The sequence below is a fragment of the Centrocercus urophasianus genome, unplaced genomic scaffold (genome assembly GCF_019232065.1).
Source record: "Centrocercus urophasianus isolate 14NV4802_14NV808 unplaced genomic scaffold, USGS_Curo_1.0 seq_31, whole genome shotgun sequence".
Taxonomy (NCBI): Eukaryota; Metazoa; Chordata; class Aves; order Galliformes; family Phasianidae; genus Centrocercus; species Centrocercus urophasianus.
This window is the reverse complement of record NW_024884878.1, coordinates 2,215,735-2,239,911: the sequence shown is the minus strand read 5'-3', so window position 1 is coordinate 2,239,911 and position 24,177 is coordinate 2,215,735. Positions and strand designations below refer to the sequence as shown.

Sequence of the window (24,177 nt, the reverse complement as noted above, 5' to 3'; positions counted from 1 at the left end):
ATTGTTTTCATAGTAGTCCATGGAAACAATAAGGTCAGGATATTAAAAACTAAAGAATATAGGCAGATTTTGCTCTAAAAGTGTAAATACCTCTATGCAGTAGACCTGCAGAAGTCTTGTCTGAGGGTTTAAGCAACACTTAAGTCATACAGATGCTACATTTGGCTCTGTGCTCAGAGATTAATTTCATCTAGACTTGTCAGTCAGTCTGAAGATGAAACTCAAACTTCTCTCACAGCAAAATTGCAAGTGACAATATTTATATATTTTAACCATAATGCTTTGCTTTTTAAATAAAGGTTTTGTAAGCTTCAGCTCATGAAAGAAAAGATAATATTTCCACATTGTACACTGCAGAGCATGAGTTTTATCAGCAAACATTACTGCCAGTAATTTAATTTCTTTTAAACTCCTCTCAAGCCCAACAGATTTGAAAACTCAATATGAAACAGGATGTTTATTTTTGACAGTTTAATCCCTGCTATCTTACTGTTTTATTGCTCTATGCTTCAGTACTTAAGTTGCTAGAAGATGTGAGTTCATTTTAGAATAGTTGTTTAAGTATGCAAGTACTTGATAGAAAAAAAAACATTATCCATATAATTGATTATATATGGGCAGCCATGAAGTCACTTTAGACCAAAGCCAACCAAGCAACTGTTACTTGTTTCTCCCACCATTTAGATGCATATTGATGTGAAAATAGAATAAAGGTTTTGATGCCACCTCTAATCAGGTACCTCACAAAAAACAGTCAAACTGGAGGGTGTGCTTGGAGCACCTTATCCCGTTACAGATGCAGGTATCCAGCACTAGATTACAATTGGTCTGTGTTACAAACTACCTGTGTAACTGTGTGATGATTCCTAGTGAAATAAAAATTAAGTATTCAGAAGAAGTAGAAGAATGATCAGAAATAGAGATGGTCAAGATGGAATGGAAGTTCACTGTCATTTCAGATTACTTAACTTGTACTGAGCTTTTACCTTTTAAGCAGAAGAAACTCATATCTACAATCACTCAAATAAATCTTTTCTCAACATACTCAGTGTTGTGGAATGAAGAGGATCACTAATAGAGGGCTGATGAACCTGCAACACTTTATTATTTTGGCTAGGCAGACTCTTGTGATAGAACCGATGACAAATGGAGAGGGTCAAACAAATCAGTGAAGAATAAAGTAGTGGTGAATCACTTAGAAGAAGAACAATTTCACACACTATTAAATTAGCAGGGGCAGTCACAGTAAGAAATCTACAATTATCTGCACAAGCCCCTCAGATAATTTGGATAATCATACCATGATGCTGAGCAACTTAAGTGTACCAGATTCAAGGTTTTTATTTTGTGTACATCAGCATTGCTAAAAACATAGTCATTTTGTTTTAATATACCTTAAAATACTCAAGGAATAAAACTGATTAGATATGAAATGGATTGTGCGTGTAGAAAAGCAGAACAAACTTACAATTTTCATCTTGTGCAATGCACTGGAGAGGGATTCCAAAGAAAGATGTGTAGCTGTCATTGTACCACACCAACAGCTCTGTGCCACGAGGGATATCTACACAAGCCCGGTAGAATATATTTGATCTAAACAGAAGAAAAGAGAGAGAAAAATAAAAAAGGCCTCAGTTAAAAACAGAAGACTCTTGTGATATGCAGTATTACAGTAGAAACCAATTGTTCTGAACATTTCTTCAGATAACTAAATTAACTTCTTACCAATTATTTTAAAACTGACTCTATTATAATTGAAGGACTTTGTTCAGCACCTGTAGGATAGGTTAACAAATTATTTTTGCAACCTTGTTTCAAAGTGATTTTAGAAATTCAACACTATGATCAGGGTGCACACAGTTCTGCGATTTAAGCCATAGAAATAGCTTTGCATTTGCTATCCAAGCTGAAGTCAACATATTTTAGTAGTAAATAAATGGCAATGCTTTTCATCTGAGTAAATACATGTTCTTTTAGCACAAGTTTGATATGGTACAACGTGTTCTTTCATAACAGCCATATATACCACCAAAAAGAGAGATCTTGGATTATTAGGTGAAACAGACTTCAGCTTAGGGAAATCCAAAAACAGAGTAAATCTGAACATGCAGCCACAGAAATCTTCCTCTGAATGGAGTGGGAGGAAGACACGGATGATCCTTCCGTGAGTATAAATTAGTGTTACCATCAACACTGTGGCCTCACTCTGTGGGAAGACTGGATATTCCTAGGCAAAATAAAAGAGAAAAAAAATGGAGTTTGTAGCATAAAAAGCTGGAGCATTATCCTGATCTTGTACTGGTATAAATAGCTTCAGAGTGACAATTCTACTGCGAAAAAATTTACATAGGGACTAAAGCTGTGTCAGATTAGAATCGGGCACAAGATGAAATAAAAATGCTATCAGTTTGTAATGCCTTTTCCCCTAGGCTTCACATAGAACAGTAAAGCACCCTCACATGAGATGGATGGAAATTCGATATATACAAGAAGAACACTCCACTCTGGCTGAAGGATTACATACCAAAATGATACAGTCAAAGTACTAAGAAATGACCATTTTTTATAACAGCTTATGTAAGGCAGAAAAACATCTATAAACCACCAAAAAAAAATGTTAGGCCTCAACTGGTTTTCTCAGTGAAGAATTGCTACAAACGTTAGCCTGAAGTTCAAGATAAAAGTGTTTAGGGTGGTAGGCCTTAAATTCAGACTTTCTATAAAGAATTGTCTGTAGCAATGCAATTTGTTCCTTGTATAACACTGCAGACATAAGGAGAATCCTTTACCACATTTTTCATGGCAGTGAGATATGCACTTGTCAACATGTTTTGTCACCGCAAAGTGGCTCTTGGCAACAGGATCATAAAGATCAATAAAAAAGTGCAGATTCTCAATATTTTACTAGCAGCTGCAAAAATTTCATTTATCTTGTTATTTTCCTCGCTTACTGCCACCCTGTCTCAGGAGGGCACTGCTAGCTAAGCAGAATGGTTTTCTTGCCGTTCTATGAATATCTGACAAAAACTCTCCCTTTTGTGTCTCCTTCCCTCCTCCTCCTCTCCTCTTCTCCCTCTCCTTCTGCTCAGCGCCGCACATTTCATTAATTCTTTCCACTGTTACATAAAAATGAAAATTGGAGCCGCGCTATAAATTACCAGCATCTCCTAACTTGAGAAAAATTGAGTCTACTTTGTACTTCACCCTTGTAACATTTCATCTCTCAGTTTGGCTTCCCTTAACATAAACACAGCAGCCCAGCAAATGAATGTGCTAAAAACCAAATGACACACTTTGCCGCTGAAAGAGCAGAACTGTTTTTGAGCAATGGGTGGTCTGTGAGGCACGGAGTAGGCCGGAAAAAAAAAGTGTAAGCGTACACCGTTCCTTACAAGCGTGCAGAGCTTCCAAAACTCGCAGAAATCTCTGCATGCTGAAGTACATCAAAGGGATTTTTCCCTTTTCGGATAATATTTCCTTTGCTGACATGTATTTAGTATTGTGGTTGGATGACTCATAAAGATAGCTTCATGGCGTCCCAACGCAGTTGAAGCAGAACACATGCCAACAAACATTATTGTCAGCCTCAAAATAAAAACAAAACGTTCAGCTAAGGGTCAATCAATCAAGAGCACTTTGAAGAAAATTCCATTTAGATATTACAAATCATAACAGAATGAATTTAAACCAGCTGACTTTCTGTGAGGAGGACGTCCATGTACAATAAAAATTAGGCTGGTTTTTCAGTGTCCAACTTTTCTATTTTCTTACACTTGGATGCAGTCACTGGTGATGGATGCCAGTTTTTTAAATTGTGTTTTTGTAGTTCATTTTATAAAGATCTGAAGTAATCAAAAACAGATCAACAGAGGGAACTCTAAGTAAAAAACTCCACCATGAAAGGAGAGTTGTAAAATCCACTTAATACTGACAGATGTGGAATGACTTTCTCATGTTCATGTTTCATTTAGGTTTGTCATCTATATATACATGCATATGCACATTTTTATATCTTTATACATATACTTATGTGCACACACACACCACCACACTGAGAAATAGTTCACAAGATACCTACAAAAACATTCTTTCATCATAGCCATCTTTATTCATTGCCTTCTGTGTTTATTTAAAATCTGAGAGGATTCAAACTATCAGATATTTAGGAGTATAATAAAATACTTGTAGTGTATAAGTAGGATTGTTATTTTTTAATTGCGGCGTTATTTAGTCAACTGGCCAGAGAATAAAAAAGCAGAAAATGCAATTGAAAAATTTTACCACTGTTAAATTGGAACACTATGGGAAAATCAACCTTTATATATGTTTAATTTTAGTTTGCTTTTTGTATGTTTTATTTTTAATTTTAAAGATACTTTAAATAAGTTTAAGATTCCTCCTAAGGAAAAGAAACTCCACTCTCTAAAATAACTAGCCAAAATCAGGATTGCACACTGTGGCTGGCAAACACAGGCTGCTCTTTGATGTGCTTCCTATCATGTTTAACAAGGCCAAGCAGTTGCTTCTGATTCTGAGGCAAGAGTTTTGTTTATAACTGAGATCATGTATTTATGCAACACATTGTCTAGGTTTTCTGGGTCTGTTTGCGAGCGTAAAGTAAGATGTGAAATAAATCCTGTACATTTTCTCCACACAGTGACCTTCTCTAACCGGTGACACAGCAGGCCCAAGCACTGCGAGCAGCCTTGGCCAGCAGGTGCACACCAAGTATCAATCCTAGGTGCACACATGCATCATGGCTGACTCCCCAAAAACCTAATTTCTACAGCGGCTCTTTCCTTTACCCCTTCCCTCTCACCTGCAGCATGCTATTGGCACACACAGGGCACCCAGGAGCAACAGTCTGATGTGTGCACTGCCATGGCCTCAGCTCTTGGCAACCAAAGTTGAACCCATCTTCACCACACTCTGCAGCTTTATTATTGCCCTGGAAGAACACATTCACAAAAGCCCTACCGTTGCCTTTGCAATCAAAAGTAAGAGTACGAGTGACACTTACAATCTGAATTTTCACTATGAACTTTCTTCTTTTGTTGCACTGAGTAAACTGAAACACGCTTTACCTGTACTGAACCACTGTTAAGTTCTGTTCCCCGCAGTGCCTCGCACATCGGATGTACCTCATCCAGCTTGACTTACTGGGTTCTCCACCATCAATAAAGTGCTGCAGTGTCCCATCTTGGTCATATATCTGGGGAAGAGGTCAGAAGGTCAAGTAGTTAGAACAAATCATCAGCAATCATTTTCACTGCTTTGCTGGTTTCTCTCTGTGTCTTTTCCAGGAATTTATTGCCTTGAGATTTGTCATTGCATACTGATGCTTTTAGAAATCTACATGGAACAGCAGAAAAGTATTTTAGGAGATGCAAGTTTATCATGTTTCTTTTATCAAGCCAATCTTTTTGTATTAAACATGTTTGTGGTGTCTCAAAGATGTGACCATGTTTCCCAAAGAATATTTAACCTATTTTGACAGGCTGGCCTTAAATAATGAACTGCCAGATAAACAAGAAAATCTGGATGTAAAGCCTGCATTTAAATGGTTAGAACATCTGAGCAAGGGGCAGTAGTAATCCCCAAACAAGCATTCCTTCCTTTGCATCTCAGTTGCAGCAAGAACACACGTACTTCAGTAACCTCACGTGGCACATAAGGGAGGTATAGGACTAATCAGACAAAAACAAAGGAGACTGGAAGGAAAAAGAGTTGAAGACACCTTTAGAAACTCTCTGGAGACATATAATGTTTTGAAGTAGTCAGTGCAAATCAGTCCGAAGGGAATAAGAGTTTCCCTAAATATGACAGCCCTGCCAAGGATGTGAGAGTCACTTAGGGTAATGTTTTAAAAAGGCAATAATACCTCTTTATTCTGCACTGGTTGCTCCCTCTGAACTCGAAGATTAAGGCTGCTCTGAAGGAGCTGAAATGTGAAGATACATATTCTGTGCACAGCTGCCCTCCTAATGTCATTAAAAATGAAATCTAGGAAGTGCTGCTCCTAAGCACAGGATCTCACAACTTTTTAACCTGTTACTGTTAACATTCAAAGTTGCATCTGAGCAATTAGGTGTTTATCCAAAGCAAATCACATCTTCAGATCTTTTTAATAATTCCATCCACCCCGAAGTTTTCCTTTTGAAATTCTATGAACCTAACTTGATCTGTTTTCTTGAAAGTACTAACCTGCAAATTAAAGATGAAAAATATTTATTGTACTGAATTGAACACCTGTAGGGGAAGCAAATTAACAATCCTGCATTTCTATTTCAGTGTCATGAGACATCATCTCAGATATCATGTGAAGGTGTTCGATATTTCTGAAATATTAAATGTGATTTTTCTATGGTGCGAACAAATCCATACACTGTAACCTGAATCCAGAGCCTTATTTCCCCATGTAAGAATTTCCATTTCAGGAATCTACCTTGCTTTTTCTCTTGACTAAGAGGGATCTGAAGTACTCAGAGATTACTTATATATTGCTACGGCATGAGAGAGAGGGAAATAAAGTTTACAGAGAAGGAAGATGCTGAGCAGTGGGACGAAATCGGGGAAAACAGAAGGAATGTCCATAGGCAAACACTCCAATACTGGTGACTTGGTTCATTTTTTTTAAATATATGGTAGCTTGCTGATTACCAGCAGGGACCTATTGTTATGTAAATATGCTAATGTGCTCTGATTATATGAGCAAAGTAGGCTAAGCAATAAAATTCTGTAATGGAAGTTGAAAAATTATACAGGAAACCAGCCATCAAAGAGGATGAAAAGGAAAAAAAAACCAACAACAGTGATTAAGTGTTTGGATGCAACCATTTTGGCAATATCTACCCAAAAAGTTTCTGCACAGTGTTTACTATCTATTCATTTACAAGGTGCTTACTACCATAGATTAACATGAGGCAAAAGGCAATTTCCACCAATAAAGAGTTGATAGCTTCCCAATCTCCAAATTCTGTGAAACAAGAAAGACAAAGAGCTCTCTCAGGCCATGACCTGGAGGACACAGGAGATGTTGCTGGGTCTAGACCAGGTTCTAGATCATCATTTTTTCATCACTCTCAGCATTATCCCATAGCATACCAGTGTTTTCTGTTGGAGAAAATAGAAATAACAAAGAGAAAAACACTCCATGGCTCTGCTTTCCATGGCTGGGAGGTGCTATCACCTTTTCCGTTACCTTGAATCAAGTGCAAGGGCTGTAAGAAAGGGATAGAAGGTGCTACAAATGCTTCATCTAAATTCCTATGAAAACTGTTTCTAAATGCTTTATTCTTGCAAGTATTCTTGCACCAGTGACAGTGTTTTGTTCCTAAGAGACATTACTGACATTGCAAGTAAAACTAGATAGCTCAATACTATTTATAAACTCTGACCTGCAGCACTCTTAGTACTGTTGTTACAGGAATGAAAATCCAGCTACAAAGCAGACACCTTGTCACTGAAAGGAAAATATCAGCACTACATTGTGTCTACCTGTCCAATTACAAATATCTAATTCAGATCTGGAAAAACTTAACTGCTACGGTTAATATTCATATTACCATCATGCACCATGCTTAGTAATTTTGTATTTGTCTACATCTGGCAAACAGTACATTTGTGCATGAAGAAGCCATCATGAGTGAGCAAATAATGGCTTGCCATAAAAGAGGAAAAGTAAGCCTGCAAGCATAAGTTTTGAACACGAATTTATAGCACACCACATGGATGGACACACTCATCTGCTTCTGCATTACACATGTATATGTATTTAAACATTCACAGCGACTAATAAGAAAAACAACAACAAAAAAACCCACTGTAGAATCCTGTGAGGAGCCAAATTCACTGAAAATCTTTGGCTCGTTCACTAGATCACTGCATTGATCTACTCTGGCATAACTTTTAATGCATTGCAGGAGTCTCAGGGCAAAATAAAATATCTTTTGCACAAATCCCTGTGGTGAATACATGTATCTCACAATAGTCATTACTCTAAACAGTGGGGAAAAAAATTAGCTACTGCATTTTTCTTCTCTGATTACTCCTGCAAATGCTACCTATGCTGCTTACTGGATCTCTCCCCCCTTCTGACTGCAGGAAATTACTAGACTTTGCTTTTTTATGAGCATTCAGGGAGATTTTTAGTTGGTTGGTTGGTTTTGCCTGTGCCTGAAATGTTTCAACAGATTAAGATATTTTGTATATGGCCTGTTCCAGGTCTGAGCAGTGCATCAGCCTACAGGCAGAGACGAGTCTGACAAAAAAAGACTGCACTCGCCTTCCTGTGTGACATGCTTGCTGCTCTTTCTTAGTAATTCTCATCTAATTAATTTACTTCTTAGTAGGCTCACTGATTATTAATAGGTTTCTAACATGTTACATATCAAAAGACTTAGAATGCAAAATATGCTATTATTCCAAAATTTCAGAATCACAAAAAAAAGAGCTTCATTTTCCAAGAAAGCGACCATTTTTCCCTTTTTTTTCCTTTTTTTTTTTTTTTCTTTTCTTTTTATATTACTAACAGCATTCAGAACATAGATACAGAGATGCATGCTCTAATTACAAAATCTTTTACAGGTTGCCACTGCTGTTTCACTGTGCCAACTGTGTAGAGTGGGGAAAAAGCAGTTAGGATTCAACGCACTGGCACTGGTCAGTTTCGTCTTCTATTTGCATGCACAAATAAATTCAGTGTGAACAGCTCGTATTCATTACTTATTGGATTGATTATTGATAGGTTAGAAGCTGTAGATACTTAAGCTTGCAGTGCCAAAGACGATAGCAGTATATAATGACAATAGTAACAAAATTTCTAAAGCATGCAGCATCTCACATAATTAATGGTCTAAAAACTATGAACGGCTATTATTAGGTAAAATAAACAGCACTCGCTGGAACATCTGTCACACTGGCAACATACCAAGTCAAGGCTGGACCATGTAAGATTTAAGTTGCATAATGGATAATGCACAGTGCTCTGACAAATCGCAGATCAATACTGAGGTAGCAGTGTTGCTTCTTGCCTAACTTGGACAGATGGGGACAAATATGATTCCAGCACTAAAGACTGTCGCACCACTTGCAGGCATAGATGTCACAGAATTTTGGGATAACAGAGCCTAGATGTAATTGCTCAGCCACAGAGAAAGCCAAGCTGTGAAGCAATTTAAAACAATTTCACAGAAGAGACAGGGAGAGGAGAAGTGGTCAGTTCATTGGAGTTCGTTCCTCTCTATCTTTTGCTTTCCTTTGTTCTCTTTCCATGGCCTGGTGAAGGATTGTGTCTTTTGAAATTCTGCCTGCATTTTATTTTTCCACTTAATCAGATAAAAAAAGGTGTTAGTGTACAACTTAATTGACCTCTCATTTTCCTTGCAGGCAGACCAGTCCTGAAAGTGGGGTTTCTCTTTGTATACAGTTTTGTATTCTAAAATTAACTATTTTAATTATTTTTTTAATGCTGCAAGATGTTGAAAAAGATGTGAAGAAACCAGAAAACATGCAAGAATTAATTCTTACCAATACCAGGGGATCCTGCTTTTTGCTCTTCACTACTATTCTTTCTGACATCAAATGCATAAGATCACAGGATTTCCCAATCACTCAGCATTAGCCTTTTTCTCCCATAATAACTTTTACCTTTGACTTCAGTGGAAAGAGTGAGGACAGCAAGGGAGCACTTCTGCTGAGTACATACAGAACTACAGAATCACTGATCATCAAGTCCAACCCCACGCTAAAACATGTTCCCTGTAGTTAATAATTCCCCTTTCATAAATCACCAGCCAAACAGATAAAAACCACAGGTGTACTCCAAACTACTGGAAACATAGAGAAGATGGTTGTGATTAAACAGTCTGATATGTCAGAGATGGTAGCATCCATCCAAGTTTTACTCTTTCTGTAACAATGTATGAACCTACAAACCACAGTAAAAGTGAAAATTTCTTTACTAGTCTGGACATTAGAACTGGACAGTGTCTACATTGTGTGAAACTCAATACTCTGAGCCTGTGCTTTTGATAGTAACAATACTGCAATATCCTCTATGAATAACTGCATTCAAAAAAAGTTTAAAAAATATGAAAAAGTGCAATCTTTGATAAATGTGGGTATGTAACTGCCACTTCGTAGGAGACAAGCAGCCCTCCACATGTCCATTTGTCAGAACCACCAACTGGAGGACAATCTCTACAATGCACCCCAAACCCTGGTGCAGTCTCCTCTCTAGAGCCTGTAACAGATCAATCGCTCAATCCATATTTCTCTGTCCGTCAGTCACTTAGACTTTTGAAAAGGGGGAGCTATAGGAAGCTAAGGCATGCGATTTCTTTGCCTACATGGTCATTTTTGGGCTAGTTCCACTTCTGTTTCCATTGAAGGTTACATCCATTTACCTTTGTTCCTCTTCTTATTAGTGCTGGTGTGGGGTTTTTTGTTTGGTTGGACTTTTTTTGTTTTTAGTTTGCTTTCTAGCATTTTTATTCATCCCAGTCATAGAGTACTGCTGTAAGAAAAGTTCAGTAAGAGACTGGTAGAGAGCATTCAGTCATATTGTTGGTAGGCAAGAGCTCTACAGCCAACTTATAAATGACAAAGAAGGTTAATTCTGTTCCAAAGGAGACAAAACAGCAGTCACTTTTCTGAAAAGCCATGAGATTGACACATACAAATGCACAGTAATTTGGTTTACTAAGGCAGTGACTGTTGAGCAAAATGCCAATGGACTCCAGTCTTTACTATGACACATAAACATTATTTATTTGTTAGCATTTCTAACCATGTCAAGCTGGAAACAAACTGGATTGTATGCATGACTTGATAACTTAGTTGTTTAGGTTGGATTCTGTGTGTCAGTGCCCAGCTCCCTTTGGAATCAACACTGTCAAAGGATCTCATTATCCAAAAAACTGGAAAAGTTCATGAGAGCTTTAGTTGAGAGAACTGAAAGACAGAAGACAACTAACAAAATTTCCTGAATAGATTACATTTAAGAAGCATGGTTTAGGCAGGAAATCAAATTGCAACTGCATTCATGTTTGATTAAAACAGCTGTTTAAATAATGAATGCTTTCAGACTTTACATGCTCTGAGCATCTGATTTAGAGGTGGGCGCTTCTGAATAAGCATCTTCTCACTGTTACACACTGAATGAGAAAGCTATGTCTTTACGCCTTTTGCAGCCACATCTTACTCCTTTCATTCATTAGCTTGGTGACCTGGTCAGGCCATTTAGCAAACGTTCTAAGAACAACTCTTAGTCTCTCTGTATAAAAGAAAATAAGAAATATAATGAAAAACAGAAGCAACTGGTAATGCATGGAAAATTCTCCAAGCACAGCCCAACCAAAAAGAAACACTGATGTTGATAGATAATAATAACATCATATAATCACATCCTTTATGAAGAGCCTATCTCAAAGACTGCAGTACTTTGTAAATGACATACTGTATTTTATATCACCTGTACAATAAACAAGCAAATTATTCTTGGACAGTATAAAGAAATGTCTACTCATCATATAACTCTAACTTTGATGCCTAATAAATATTATTGAATCTGTAGCAGTGAACTACACACATAAAACTGGTACGAAGAAATGGTAGTACACATGTCAGCAATCTCATTTTACTATAAGTGGAAACGTTTGGACAGGTTCCCTTTTATCTGTACAGATGTTATTGTGGAAAGGCATTAGCTGTAAAAGCTTCTCATATTCTCCCTTGCTTGATAAGTCTAACTGATTTGTTTTGACACTTAAAATATGCCTTCAGATTCTTTATGGGCAGATTTATATAAATACATACGTATATATATGTGTATCTGTGATATGGATAACATCTAAGCTTCTTGGCTTACGATGAAATAAGAACAGCGTATCATTATGTAGTTATTGAAAGTTAGTTACTACAGATTATATATGTGTGTGAAATAAATATGCCCATAACTGATTATTGACCTTGAAGTGCTTCAGCTTTTTAAATAACCTGCAAATATTTTGTTGCCATTTAGAAAAATGTTGAATTTCATTTAAACAACGGTTTTGCTTTTGAAAATTTTATGTTACACACGAAACAGTGTCCATTTCCCAATGCTTTTAACTAAAGTGAAGCATTCTGAACTGGGATAAACTGCAAACAGAATAGACATCTGAAGTAAGAGAATAAGGAAGAAACATCAGGAGTCACAACCGTAGTAAAATGTTGTCCAGCATTTGCTGGCATTGCAATACACTCCCTGAGCTGCAACTTCTCCGTGAAAACACACAGAAATGGAGCCTGGCAGCCAATCTAGCCGGCATCATCTAGCAAATTTTATAAAAGAGAATACTTGCCAACAAATATTAAAAGCTATTTAGATTTAATGTTTCTCAAAGGATTATAGCATATGAAACTATAAACATTGTTTTGAACTGTCTGCGCTAGGTGAAAGGCTTCATCTCACACTTAGACCCCAGTCCAGCAAACACTTATGCACATGTTGTAGTCCCATTGATCTCAATGGGACTGCTCGTGCATAAAATCAAGCATCTGTGTAAGCGGTTGGAGGACTGGGGCATTATTCCAGAATGTGCCATGAGAGCAATGCACTGCTGATTATGCCAACTTGATTGAATTGTTTTTCTAAGTAAAGCCTCAACAATTTTTTTAACTCTAATCCATGTTGGCCCTGGAACAGGGAAGCATAACACACAATGCACACCAGCAGTATCTATCAACAGGACAAAAAGGGGTGGACATCGAACAGAAGATGTACATGTGAAGCTGGATGTAGAATCACCAAGGTTGGAAAAGACCTCCACGATCATCTAGTCCAACCATTCATCTACCTCCAATACTTCCCCACAAAACCATGTCCCTGAGTACAACATCTAAATGTTTCTCGATCACTTTGAGCTTTGTCAAAGGCAGTAGTGACTTAGCAGGATAGGAGAAAGGAGAGCACAGAGAGAAATGGATAAGTTTTAGAGTTACATACCCATGCAAAATAAATTGAAAAGAGGGAATGCCCCTGGTGTACCTACTAACATAACACGCAAAGTCTGCTTTTCCACATGACAGCTCCAATATATGACTGAAAAAGCAGAGGCACTCCAGGTACGGATCACAGTGAGCTGACAGATTGCTTGGTAGCAGAGCAATGGTAGCAGGAGAACATGGGGGGGGGGAGGGGGCAATAGACTTCTCTGCAGTCCCATTTCCATCAGGCATAGAACATGAAAAGAAAAAGTATTGACAATCCAGCCTAAACGTGCAGAGATCCGTGTTAAAAAAAAGGGGGGAGAGGAGGGGACAACTAAAAAAAATTGGTTCTTTAAAAGCAGAGAAGCAACAAAAACAAAAGAATCTTACACCAGTCAGCTGTAGGTGCATATTCCAACATGCAGAGAAGTTTTTACAAGGAGATTAAAAGGGCCTGATGCTGAACATTCTCTTACCTGAAATCTTACTCAATAATAACATTCCTAAGATCACTTTCTGAACCAGACAATCAAAAAAGTTACTGTGGATGATCTTTGTTTCCCCAGTGTCCCTGAAAACACAACTGGTTCCTTTGCAAGTTAGTGACAAGTTAGGCAGCTTCCTGCTGCCTATCAAAGCCTCTGAACATTACTAAGTAAAATTAAAAAGTGCTTGTTTCATAACTTTTGATTCTTCTGCAAGCAACCCAAAGCTCCAGGAGGGTCCTCTCTCATTCAGTTGAGATGCTCTTTCAGCCTACTTCCCTACAGTAAATAAACCTATCCAGATGGGCAAAGAATTAAAGGTCAAAATAGCCACCAGGGACATAATGTGACAGTGGACAGCATCTAAGTCCAGGATGCACAAAACCAAGTTTTGGCAAATCTCATCACTCAGCTTCAAGTTCATCAGTATTTTGAGTTTTCAGGCTGAAACAGGTGAGTAGATACACTCTGCTCTGAAGCTGACTAACTGATAGCTCAGTGACCTTAAAAAAAAAACACTCTGAATCAAAAGACATTGGAAATTAGGAAGATGGAGGGAGAGTGAGGAAGATCACTTGCTCCATTTTGACTCAGGGCTTAGCTTGCTTCTGACCAAGAGAAAGCTGATAGCACAGGAGCCTTTGCAACTTCTGCTGACTACACTTTGAAAACATGCTCTCAGGCTGCATTTTCATAGCTTTGTGCATGAAGATGTGTCTGTGTGAAAATTAGCTTTTCCAAGCAGGATTTTAGATTTATCAATTCCAGTTTCAGTGCTCATAGGGATATTTTTAGACATACTGAAGTATCACACATAGAACATGTGTCATTTAACACTATTAAGCAGGCTAGATTAAGGATTTTATTTGTGCAGAAGTACAAACAAAGTACTCTGGGGCACTTGGAGATAGCCATTCCTTTCTTTACCTTTAGGATGTTTTAAAGTTCTCAGAGGCTCTTTAAGGATGGGCTTACATATATAAATAGCTTCTCAATGACACAGCTCCAAGAGATACTCTCAGTCCTGTAGTAAAACCAAACTAGGAAAAACAAGTTACTTGTAAAATATGAGGGAAAAAAATAAAAACAAACAAAAAAATCAACCTTTCCCTCTGAAATTAAAGCTTTCTTCCAGTAACCTCACTTTCAGGGAACATGCCAAGTATTACTCTGCTGTGACAAGAGCCTAGCATAACTGACCCACTGAGGCATGTATGGCTCAGGACTGGGGTGAAAGAGTTAAATTCAGGGGTCTAAACATCAGTTTTCACTGTTGTTTCTGACAGCTCTGAACAACTGATCCAGAAGGCAGGCAGGTCTCCTTTAGATCTGTACCCTACCTGTCACTCCTATGCGGATGTCTTAGATGCTTTCCAGGGCCTAGAATGGCATTAAAAACCTCTGCTCAGATACTGGAATTACTCCATAGATGATGTCTGAGTTCAGCTCCTGCTCTGAAAAATGTTTCCCATATGTCTTACAGCAAGTACTTAAACTGTTTCTTGATCCTCCAGCTGGGATGTTGATAGCATTTGTTGTGCACCAATTGTTTACCTCCACTCTGATATTCTAAGCAAATATGGGTAGAGGCTGTCTTTATGCTGGAAATGCAGAACATCTATCTCAGCAGAACATCTACCCACTGGTACAGTAGAGACTCCATAGGCAGTTCTTTCTGTTCTTTTATAAATGTCTTGTTTTCAAGATCTCCCCATAAATGAGGAATTTCAGTAAAAATGACATATTTTAGGAAATATACTTAACTCCTTTGTGAGTTCTAAATAATGAGGCGCACTGATATTTTTAGTTTAGAATATTTTGGAATGTCTGGAATGCTAAGTTCCCCAGATGATGATTAAAAGGTCAAGTAATAAAGTATATGATAAACTAAGCTTGAGATTCCTCATAAAACAAATGAGTAATGGCTGCACAAACTGTGTTGCCATGTTTTCATGTTAAAAAAATGTCTGTGCCGTATTATTTCTACAAATTTGTGAGATGGTAAGGTTCTCAGAAAAGCAGTATGGCAATGCTTAGAGTGCAGCTACTGGAGGGCTGGAGTCAGGGTCAGAAAGCAGATGAAAAGGTGCACTGAAGATGAGTGCCGGTATTTCTTGCACGCAGACGTCGATGAACAGAAACGATTTTTTCCTTGCGGGAGTGCAGGCCTGGTGTTGTTAAGTCTCATGCTAATTTTCTTTGGAAGATAGTTTGTTTCTGTGAGGATTATAACATTAGATTAGAACATTGCTTGAGTCACAATCACAGGAGCCCTCCAGAGCTGTTAAGTATTTGGCATATCTCACTTATCTCTAAGGGTGGCAGGGGCCATCAATACAAAGTGGACCATCAATCAATCTGGGGTCTTCTTCAGACGTTGCCTGTCAGCTGATCAGAGGAAGACTTTAAGGAATCAGCTTTCCATTATCAGGATTTGGTCTGCGATCAGAACAAGCCACTGAACCTTTTACTTTTCACTTGGCAAAAACATACACACTGGAAAAAAGTCCTGACAGTTCATTCATTTTGCTCCATCACTGAAGCCAGATGATGTTTGACTGGGGAGACCCACCCTCTTTGATGTTGTACTCTTCTGAGAGTGCCCTGCTGTGAAAAAAATTTTCTCCTTCCAAATTAAAGAGAAATATTTCTGCGTCCAGCTGTTAAATGTGACGTTTGCCATTTTTCAGCACGTTGGCCCTGTGCCATCTCACAGGCTGTGTTTCAAGCCTATCTTTTTCCCTTCTCCTGCTCAGCAACAATATCCACAATGTGTTAGTGTCTCCAACTTTACATAACATCAACACCAGAAGGAAAAATACCAGTAATACCTCATTGCTCTGAACTACCGCAGCAATATTTACACACGTTTCTTCTGATTCTTTTTAATTAAAGCCAGAAATCATGTTATTACATGTAATGAAGGACAATAACACTCAAATATAATTGAACTACAAAAAGTCAACTTGAGTTTCATTCTGATTGCAGCAGGCAAACCATGCAGCAAAGCCTCTGAAGAGTACTTTACCAGTGAAGGGAGTGTGAATGTTATTAAGACTTGTTTCATGTGTAGTGAGTCCACATCAAGAAAAATGGCATCCGTTCAAGCAGCCCTCACTCTGTTTAAATTTAGAGAAACTTTTCATGAAAGCTTGAATAAACATTTAGGTTTAAGCAATCAAGAAAACCTGTATCTTCTCATATTTATTAAGTGTAATTTTTAGAGTTATAAAAACCACTGTTACAAATCGTGTATACTGTAAATAAAGGGCAGACTCATCACTGCAGTGTTTTGCCTCTCTGCTGAAGTGAGCGAAACACAACAGGTTCCAACCACTCTTCAACTGAAGCTTTCCTTCATCCTTTTCACTTCCATATTTGCTGACATGGAAAGGGATCAATATTTGATAGATTCTGGCAAGCTCATTGTTGCAAACCTGTGTTTTGCAATTAATCCCAGACTGTGACCAGCAAATCTGAGTAATTGCTTATGTGCTCATGAATCTTTACTCTGTGAAAATTAAAATCCAACCCGAAATCTCAATAGATGAGAGTGGAAGCATGTATTTTGGAAAATTACTTGGACAGTAGTAAAAATGAAGCATTTTCCCTTTTAGCTGTGCACATTCTAGTTTCATGCATCTATATAGCCCAGACAGACTTGATCTAGAAACAAGCAGTAATGCTGCAGCCTGCTCTTCATTTACCCTACATATAATCAATGAGCTCAGTTTTTGCAACTGTAGGATTATACAGATTTAGGAATAAATACGTATTAAAGCATCCCATACAAGCACAGTATCATGAGATGCCCTCTGCTAGTAGAGCTAAAATACGTCCTGCAGGGCTTCAGTCTCGTACCTAAGAAGGTCCGTACTGGGATGAGAGATGTCCAAGAGATACACAGATGCTGACAGAAACAGTGTTGGCAGTTCAGCAGGAGGCAAGTTACATCTTTTCAGAACTAATCACATCCTGCCATTCTGCCAACCTGTGTATAATATACAAATGTTTTCTGTAATTACCTACTGTTAGATTTATGTGTGATGCAGTTCCAGGACTGTACAGCACTCTGTTACAAGAATGCTGCTTATGCTATTACGGTTCTTCTCCATCCTTATTTCTAATTAAATTAAGAAACATTTTTCTTACCATCAGTTCTATGCCTTCTTGATGTCATGCACAACTCTCTTTACTTGCTCTACAGTCTCATCACGTTCCTTTTTTCTGTCCCTCATTTTATCAAGACAGCAGAAAAATGCTATGAAACAGAGGACTGACTGCAAAGGCTCCTGTTTCAACCATTCTGCATTTTTCCTTTTTGGATGTCCATCTTTAACACCAGGCAGCTTCATTCTTCCTTCCAGCCTTTCTCAGCTCCACTCTACATGCCAAAATAATCTTAGGTACCAAACATTTAACTGAAAATTTTGGGAGTGCTTATGTGGACTGGCACAGAGGGTGCTCATAAACTTCAGGAATGGGAGTTTGATCTGCAAGTGCACTGGCCGTAAAGGTCAGCTTCTACACAAAGGAACACAAAGCAGATGTGTGAATTAAAGATCAATAGAAGCAGCGATTGTAATGCACGGTGAAATTTAAGGCATGTAAAATGAGCTGTATTTCTTCCCCAAGTATAAATTCTAAAAAGCAAAGTAAAACAAACTAGCTCTTTTAAAAATTATTTTCCAACCGTCCCCAAAGTTTAACACAATGGGGAAATTAGTCAGCATGTGGCAGAGCTGAGTGCGGAATGATTTTACTGGGTACAGCCAAACCCCCACAATATTTGTAAACTAATAATAATAACAAAATGCTCTGGAGCAAGCTATTTTGGAAAAAAAAAAAAAAATTCATCTGGATGATTTCAAGATTTTATAAACTGAAAGAAAATGTTTCATTACAAGCTTACTGAACTTTAAAAATGAAAGTAGTTCTGAATGGAAAAATGAACTTTCTGTTTAGAAAACGTAAGAACAGCATGTTTAGATGATTTTGAACCATTTTCCCCAAAGTTTTATTCATTGAGAGTTTTCCTGAAACTGACATTTTTATGCAAACAGTTTTAGTTTCTCAGCATTCTCTAGGGAAAAAAAATTGTTTCCTTGGAAAACCTCAACAATTTGTAACTAGTTATCTGCTGTACAGCAGTGATAGGCCATTAAAGGCATACATAAAAACAGTCGTGGCACCTAAGAGCTTGCAATCTACAAGACACAGATAAGACTAAATGAATTGGGAGACCCAGAAAATGTGATGAAAGCGTAACCTTTCCCCACTCCCCTCTTGCCTCTCTCTTTCTCCCTCATGCATAATCACAAAAATTCTCTCCTTAAATACGAAGAGATTAATAGGGAGTGCAATTTTGCAGTTTTCCAGAGCTAAGTAGGAATGGTCCCTCATTCCCTTGGCAGAAGAGAGAAGCCTTGGATTTCCCTGCGGGGCACAAATCTCCACCAGTTACAGTCACAGAGAAAATGAGCCCTGAATCTCTGTCAAACAGGTCAAAAATAAACCCCTTCTTTGCCAGCTGCCTTTCTGCTGGAAGGCATACTGAAGAAGGGGCTATGGAAGCTAAGCAATGTGGACAATGAGAAAGTAAACCCTCATGTTCTATGCCAGTTATTTGTTAAAATGAACTGGTGTTGCTAGCAGTAGGCAAATGAGCCCTTCTTCAGTTCTCTTAATGCTTCACAGCAGACTACTGGATAGTGCTGACTTTCCTAACTGGCTCGACCACTACACTTAAAAATGAAAGATTAAGGAAATAACTGTCTATCGACTCTTATACATGTACTCAGATTAACTGCTTTAAAAGAATTTGATGAAGCTGTAATAAAAATTAATTTATCCATAGAAAGAAGAACTTCTTGTTCTCCAAAGGCAGATTTATGATTTCATGCAGACATGAATGTCCTACAGTTCACCCTTTTTAATAAGTAATCTTTTAAAATACATAAAATATTTGTCCTAATGAAGTAATGGTTTCCTAAGGTTTTGCTTCTTTTCTGTACTGCCTACAGTTTTATGTCTTTGTTGAAATGTGTCACTTCTTAAATTATGATGTTTTTCTTAGTCCACTATATTCTTTTTCTAACCCACACTAAGAAAGCACAATTGTCAGACATTATGTTTTGAGGGCAAACTGACCTCCAATATATTGTGGATAACATAAATTTCCTATTTTATAGTTTTTCACAACACATTCCTAAACCGAACCCCCTTGGTTGCTTTGTGTCTTGAACTCACCCCACCTAACAACAGCAATTTAAAGAGGCCAAAATTTTCAGCCAAAAATCAAAGTAAAAGGTGAGAGGAGAAGACAAAAAAAAAAGTACTTCAGCATTAAGGAGTCACTGATAGTTTAGAGTCACGGCCAACTTTAGATAAGGCAGTGTACTGAGACAGCTCAAACAGCTGCTGCAGTTCCAGGACCATCATCTTTGCTGGCTCAAATTTGTCTAAAAACTCTCCAAGAACCTGGGAGTATGGGAAGAGTGAGACAGGAAAGGTTAATGCACCATGATTCTACCCTCTGCTGACTCATCCTGTCAAGAAATACTGAGGATCGTCCAACAGAATACAACAGTATTTCACTGTGACAGATTTTGCTTCTCTTTCTCAAAGACTTTTCTTTCTCCAGTAGAGAGCAGAGAAGGATGTGAGTTACTCCAGGCTTCAAAGGAAAGACATTTGTTTTGTCCAGATAAGTAAATTGTCTTGTAATCCCATGTGGTATCTGGATAGGGAATATATTATACTTACTAGAAAATTGAGCAACTCCTTTGAATCAAGGATGGATAAACAAACTGACTGAGAGTAAAAGACACTTACCAGAGGCTTAATAATGAGGTACATTCAGGAGCATTCCATAATTTAAAGGCTCATTGTTCTGTAAGCACAACTAACAAAGCTTAGTTTTAGGAAGGGCGTGTGTCCTTTGTCACCAAAGCTTTCACTGCTGTGATAATCTCCATGTCTACAATAATTCCAGTGTATAACATAAATATCTAAATATTTTTCACTTATTTCACACATTGCACTTCAACTGATACCACTAGAAGTTCAGCACATGAAAGAGCAAAATGCCAGGCAGTCTATCAAAGAGGACGAATGGCATCCCGAGATACCTGACTTTGTGATGTGAAAATAGAGAATAGTGTGACACTAATGATGAAGGCCCACAAAAACAAAAACAAACAAAACAACTAACCAAGCAAACAAGTAAAACTGTAACTTTTGCTCTATGCTCCTATATTGATTGGGAGAGTGACCTTTGCTGATCCCCACTGATACTCATTGGTGTCTTCAACAACCTCCTCCACAGCATCCCAACTCCACCTAACTACTTTCAGAAGTCATGCCATGGAAAATGAAATCCTAAGAGAGCACAGTCTGGAACACTGCTGGACAAAAAGCTCTTGTTGCACAGTTTGCACAGGCTCAACGAACATCACGTGCTGGACTGATTGTGCATGCAATAGGTTCAGATGCTGCTGCCATTTTTTTGAACCTCTGGAAATTCAAGCTGCTGGGTATTTGGAAAAGCATAATTGCCATGACAATACAGAAGAGTGTGTGCCCCGTATGCTTTTTGTATTTGACTTCACTATATATACAGGATATCCTGTATTATACAGAATGTCTGGCAGTCCTGAAAGAAGAAAATGACATTTCCTCTTGCCACTTACTTTTGCTACTTTTTCCACATTTCAGATTTAACTTTGTCTTACATATCTATTACTTCAAACTAAGTGAAAATTAAGGAGGGATTACTGTCCTCTAAGAATGGCAATTAAATGGATTAAATCAATGCTAAGTACTATTGTTAAATCATTGGCAATTACACATTTCATTTCTTTATACATTCTATATCCATAAAATGAAAATACTGTTTTTGTGACATACTTTCTCTGTGAGCCCTCTAAAAATGCTCGAAAGCAACAGATGGCAGTGACTATGCTGAAAAATGCTGTTTTGTTGCTGAGAATTTTGTTCTATCAGACAGTGTTACTGTGCTCCTTGTACCTGTTGCAGTTTCCATGGAAATAAGTAGAAGACACTACTTTAAAGGCAACCTTACTTTACATCTGAGGTAGAATATTACATAACACTGCAATTCTGCCCAAATGCTCTGTCAATTTTAATGGCACAGATTTGTATTATGTGCACACAGATGAGAAAAAAAATCTGGTTTCATCACACACTTCATTCATATATTGCATACAGTCAGTCTTGAAATTTGTATTGATTTAATATCTTTGAGAGAAGAAATGAACAAGATTCAAAAGATCCATCACAATGCAATTATCTGAAGTTTTTCTTTTAAAATGCATTTATATTTAGTCTCAGATGAAAAGATTTTAACTGTAAATTTGCAAATGTCTCAATTATAAAACTGTATGGATCTGAGATGTAATAGTCAAAGCTCAACTGTTTTATAAATACATGTAAAATATGGAATTAATATGAAAATCCTACATCATACAACCAAAACAATTTACTATAACAGGTTATGGAAATGACCAGATTATTTTTCCAAACAAGTAGCTAAACCCCATCATGCAATTTTGAACTTTTTCTGACCTTCTGATGGCTACAATTGGGAACAAATGTTCTGCAATGAAAATATTGGTGGCTCTGTGCCTGGAAAATAGTGCTTAAATTAAATAGTTTTTGCTTTAGTAGACAAATCAGGTGCATTGCATGGGAGAGGATATCAATGCAATTTTGCCTTTATATGCATCAAGTATAATAAAGAATTTTAAATTTCACTGACTTAGTGCATCTCTGCACTGCAGCTGAAGTGACTGATGCAGACAGATTTTTTCTCTAGGTGTAAATTAGTTATCCAAGCCACTAACAACAGGGTAAACCTAAGCATGTGTGTACTAAAGGCTAATTACCAAGCCTTTAATGTGAGTTTTACATCCAAAGGCAAACTCAGTATTGCTGGAATTACATAACGTATGGAGCTGAAAAACGTGCCTTGATTGAAGCTAGATAATTTCTATCTGCTGGAAGCTGAAGGGGCATCTTTGGCTACAACGTAACAAACCCTTAAAGGTGAATTGACATTAAGGCTAGCTGATAATTTCCTATGCTCACATCAAGTGTAAATTCAGTTTTTAGTGAGTTAAAGGTGCATTTACCATAACATTTACCAGCTACGGTTAAGTAACCCAGTGTCATTTGTCTCCACTGAGAAAACGAAGAGAAACAAGTTCCTTCAGCAGGCAGTGCTCCACAAGCAAAGCTAACCAACTTAGACTAGATACTTATCAGTATCACATATTAGTGACTGAGAGAGGGGGATGATGGCATGCAAGATGCCACAGCCTGGATAAAGCTTGCTGTTTAGAGCTCAAAACATCAGTCATTTTCATAGTACTGGTTGCAATCTCATGCTTTTGGGGGTGGGTGGGGGAAGACTGTATAAACACCTTCTATCATTAGATTATGATGACTGGACGAGCAAAATAGGAATAAGAATGATGTGAAATTCAGTTTTGTCTGTAGTCAAGGATCAACTCCATTTCTCCAGCAAAACCTAACCAGAAAGAGGGAAAATATTCCTGGTACTCACTGCAGTGTAAGCTATCAGAAACTTTAACACTGAAGACTGTACCACATAACTTCAAAGACACTAAGATTGCATGAAACTATGTAATAGTGTCATCTAGTGACTCTTAACACAGCATTATTATCCAGGCGCTGCAACCAGCTACAAGGAAGGCCAGGTCACAGGCTGCTGAGGCAAGCTGTATCCATGTCCAACACTGATACTTGCTTTCCGCTACGGTAAGACTTCATGGGCAGGCTAAATGCCTGCATTAGCATGCAAGTGCTCAATGAGCACACAGCCATCCTTCACTGGATATGTGGAAATCTTCATGGAATGCCAGTGCAAAGCATGGTGCAGGTCCTGTCTTGCGTAAGGAAAGCATCTGTCACAATGCTGCTGAAATGCAGCTCACAAACGTACCACCTAGGGAGACTGCTTTGAACTCAGTTCTCCAAGTAATCTGTAGAACGTTTAGCAAGGTCCTACAGACCACCAGGGAGCCTTGGACAAATTGCCTCTGGTGGAAGCAACTGCTCTTACAAGTTGGTTACTTGGCTGTTTTCTCTGTTTATGCCATCCTCCTCCTCCCCCCTCCAAATCCTGACCTATAACCAGTCCCTATACCCACTGATTAAACTCTAAACCATTCCTCTTTATTTCTAAACAGACTCACTGAATGGGAGCTAATCCATTCACAATGCTCTTGAGAGCTGAGCCCTTTAGCATGATGTTGAAAGAGACTTTTATTTTGTTCTTGTTTTCATTTTTCTTGTCTGAAAGTCTGCTTCCCACATAAGGAAGCACATAACAAAGACCATTAATAAAAATGAAAAAGCCAAACTAATATATTGGCTTTTTTTTTCCTTTTTAGAGTTATGAAGTTCTTCATAAAGTGCAATACTTGCCAAAGAATACAGTTAGAGGCATGAGCATTTTGTTATATTTCCATTATAATTAATTAAACTGTCAGAAACGTTGTCCAAAGAGCATTCAGCCTGACAAACTTGGAAAATCTGGAAAATGTAATGCAAAGGTGACATTTGTCTGTAATTCCAGTTTGAGTTTATAGGGGTATAACTTGCACTGCAAGAAGGGAATGGGGAAGGGAAGGGGAAGGGAATGGGGAAGGGAAGGGAAGGGAAGGGAAGGGAAGGG

General features: G+C 38.0%; 1 protein-coding gene across 1 annotated transcript in view; it reads right to left on the bottom strand.

Annotated features, from left to right (window-relative positions):
- The window catches only part of PRDM6 (PR/SET domain 6), a 70,545-nt gene that overhangs the window by 19,042 nt on the left and 27,326 nt on the right, over positions 1–24,177 (bottom strand). The window contains exons 3-4 of the mRNA XM_042829494.1: positions 5,085–5,212; positions 1,469–1,593 (exon numbers count right to left, since the gene is read on the bottom strand). Of these exons, the coding sequence (XP_042685428.1) occupies positions 1,469–1,593; positions 5,085–5,212 (253 nt within the window). The remainder of the gene's footprint in view (positions 1–1,468; positions 1,594–5,084; positions 5,213–24,177) is intronic.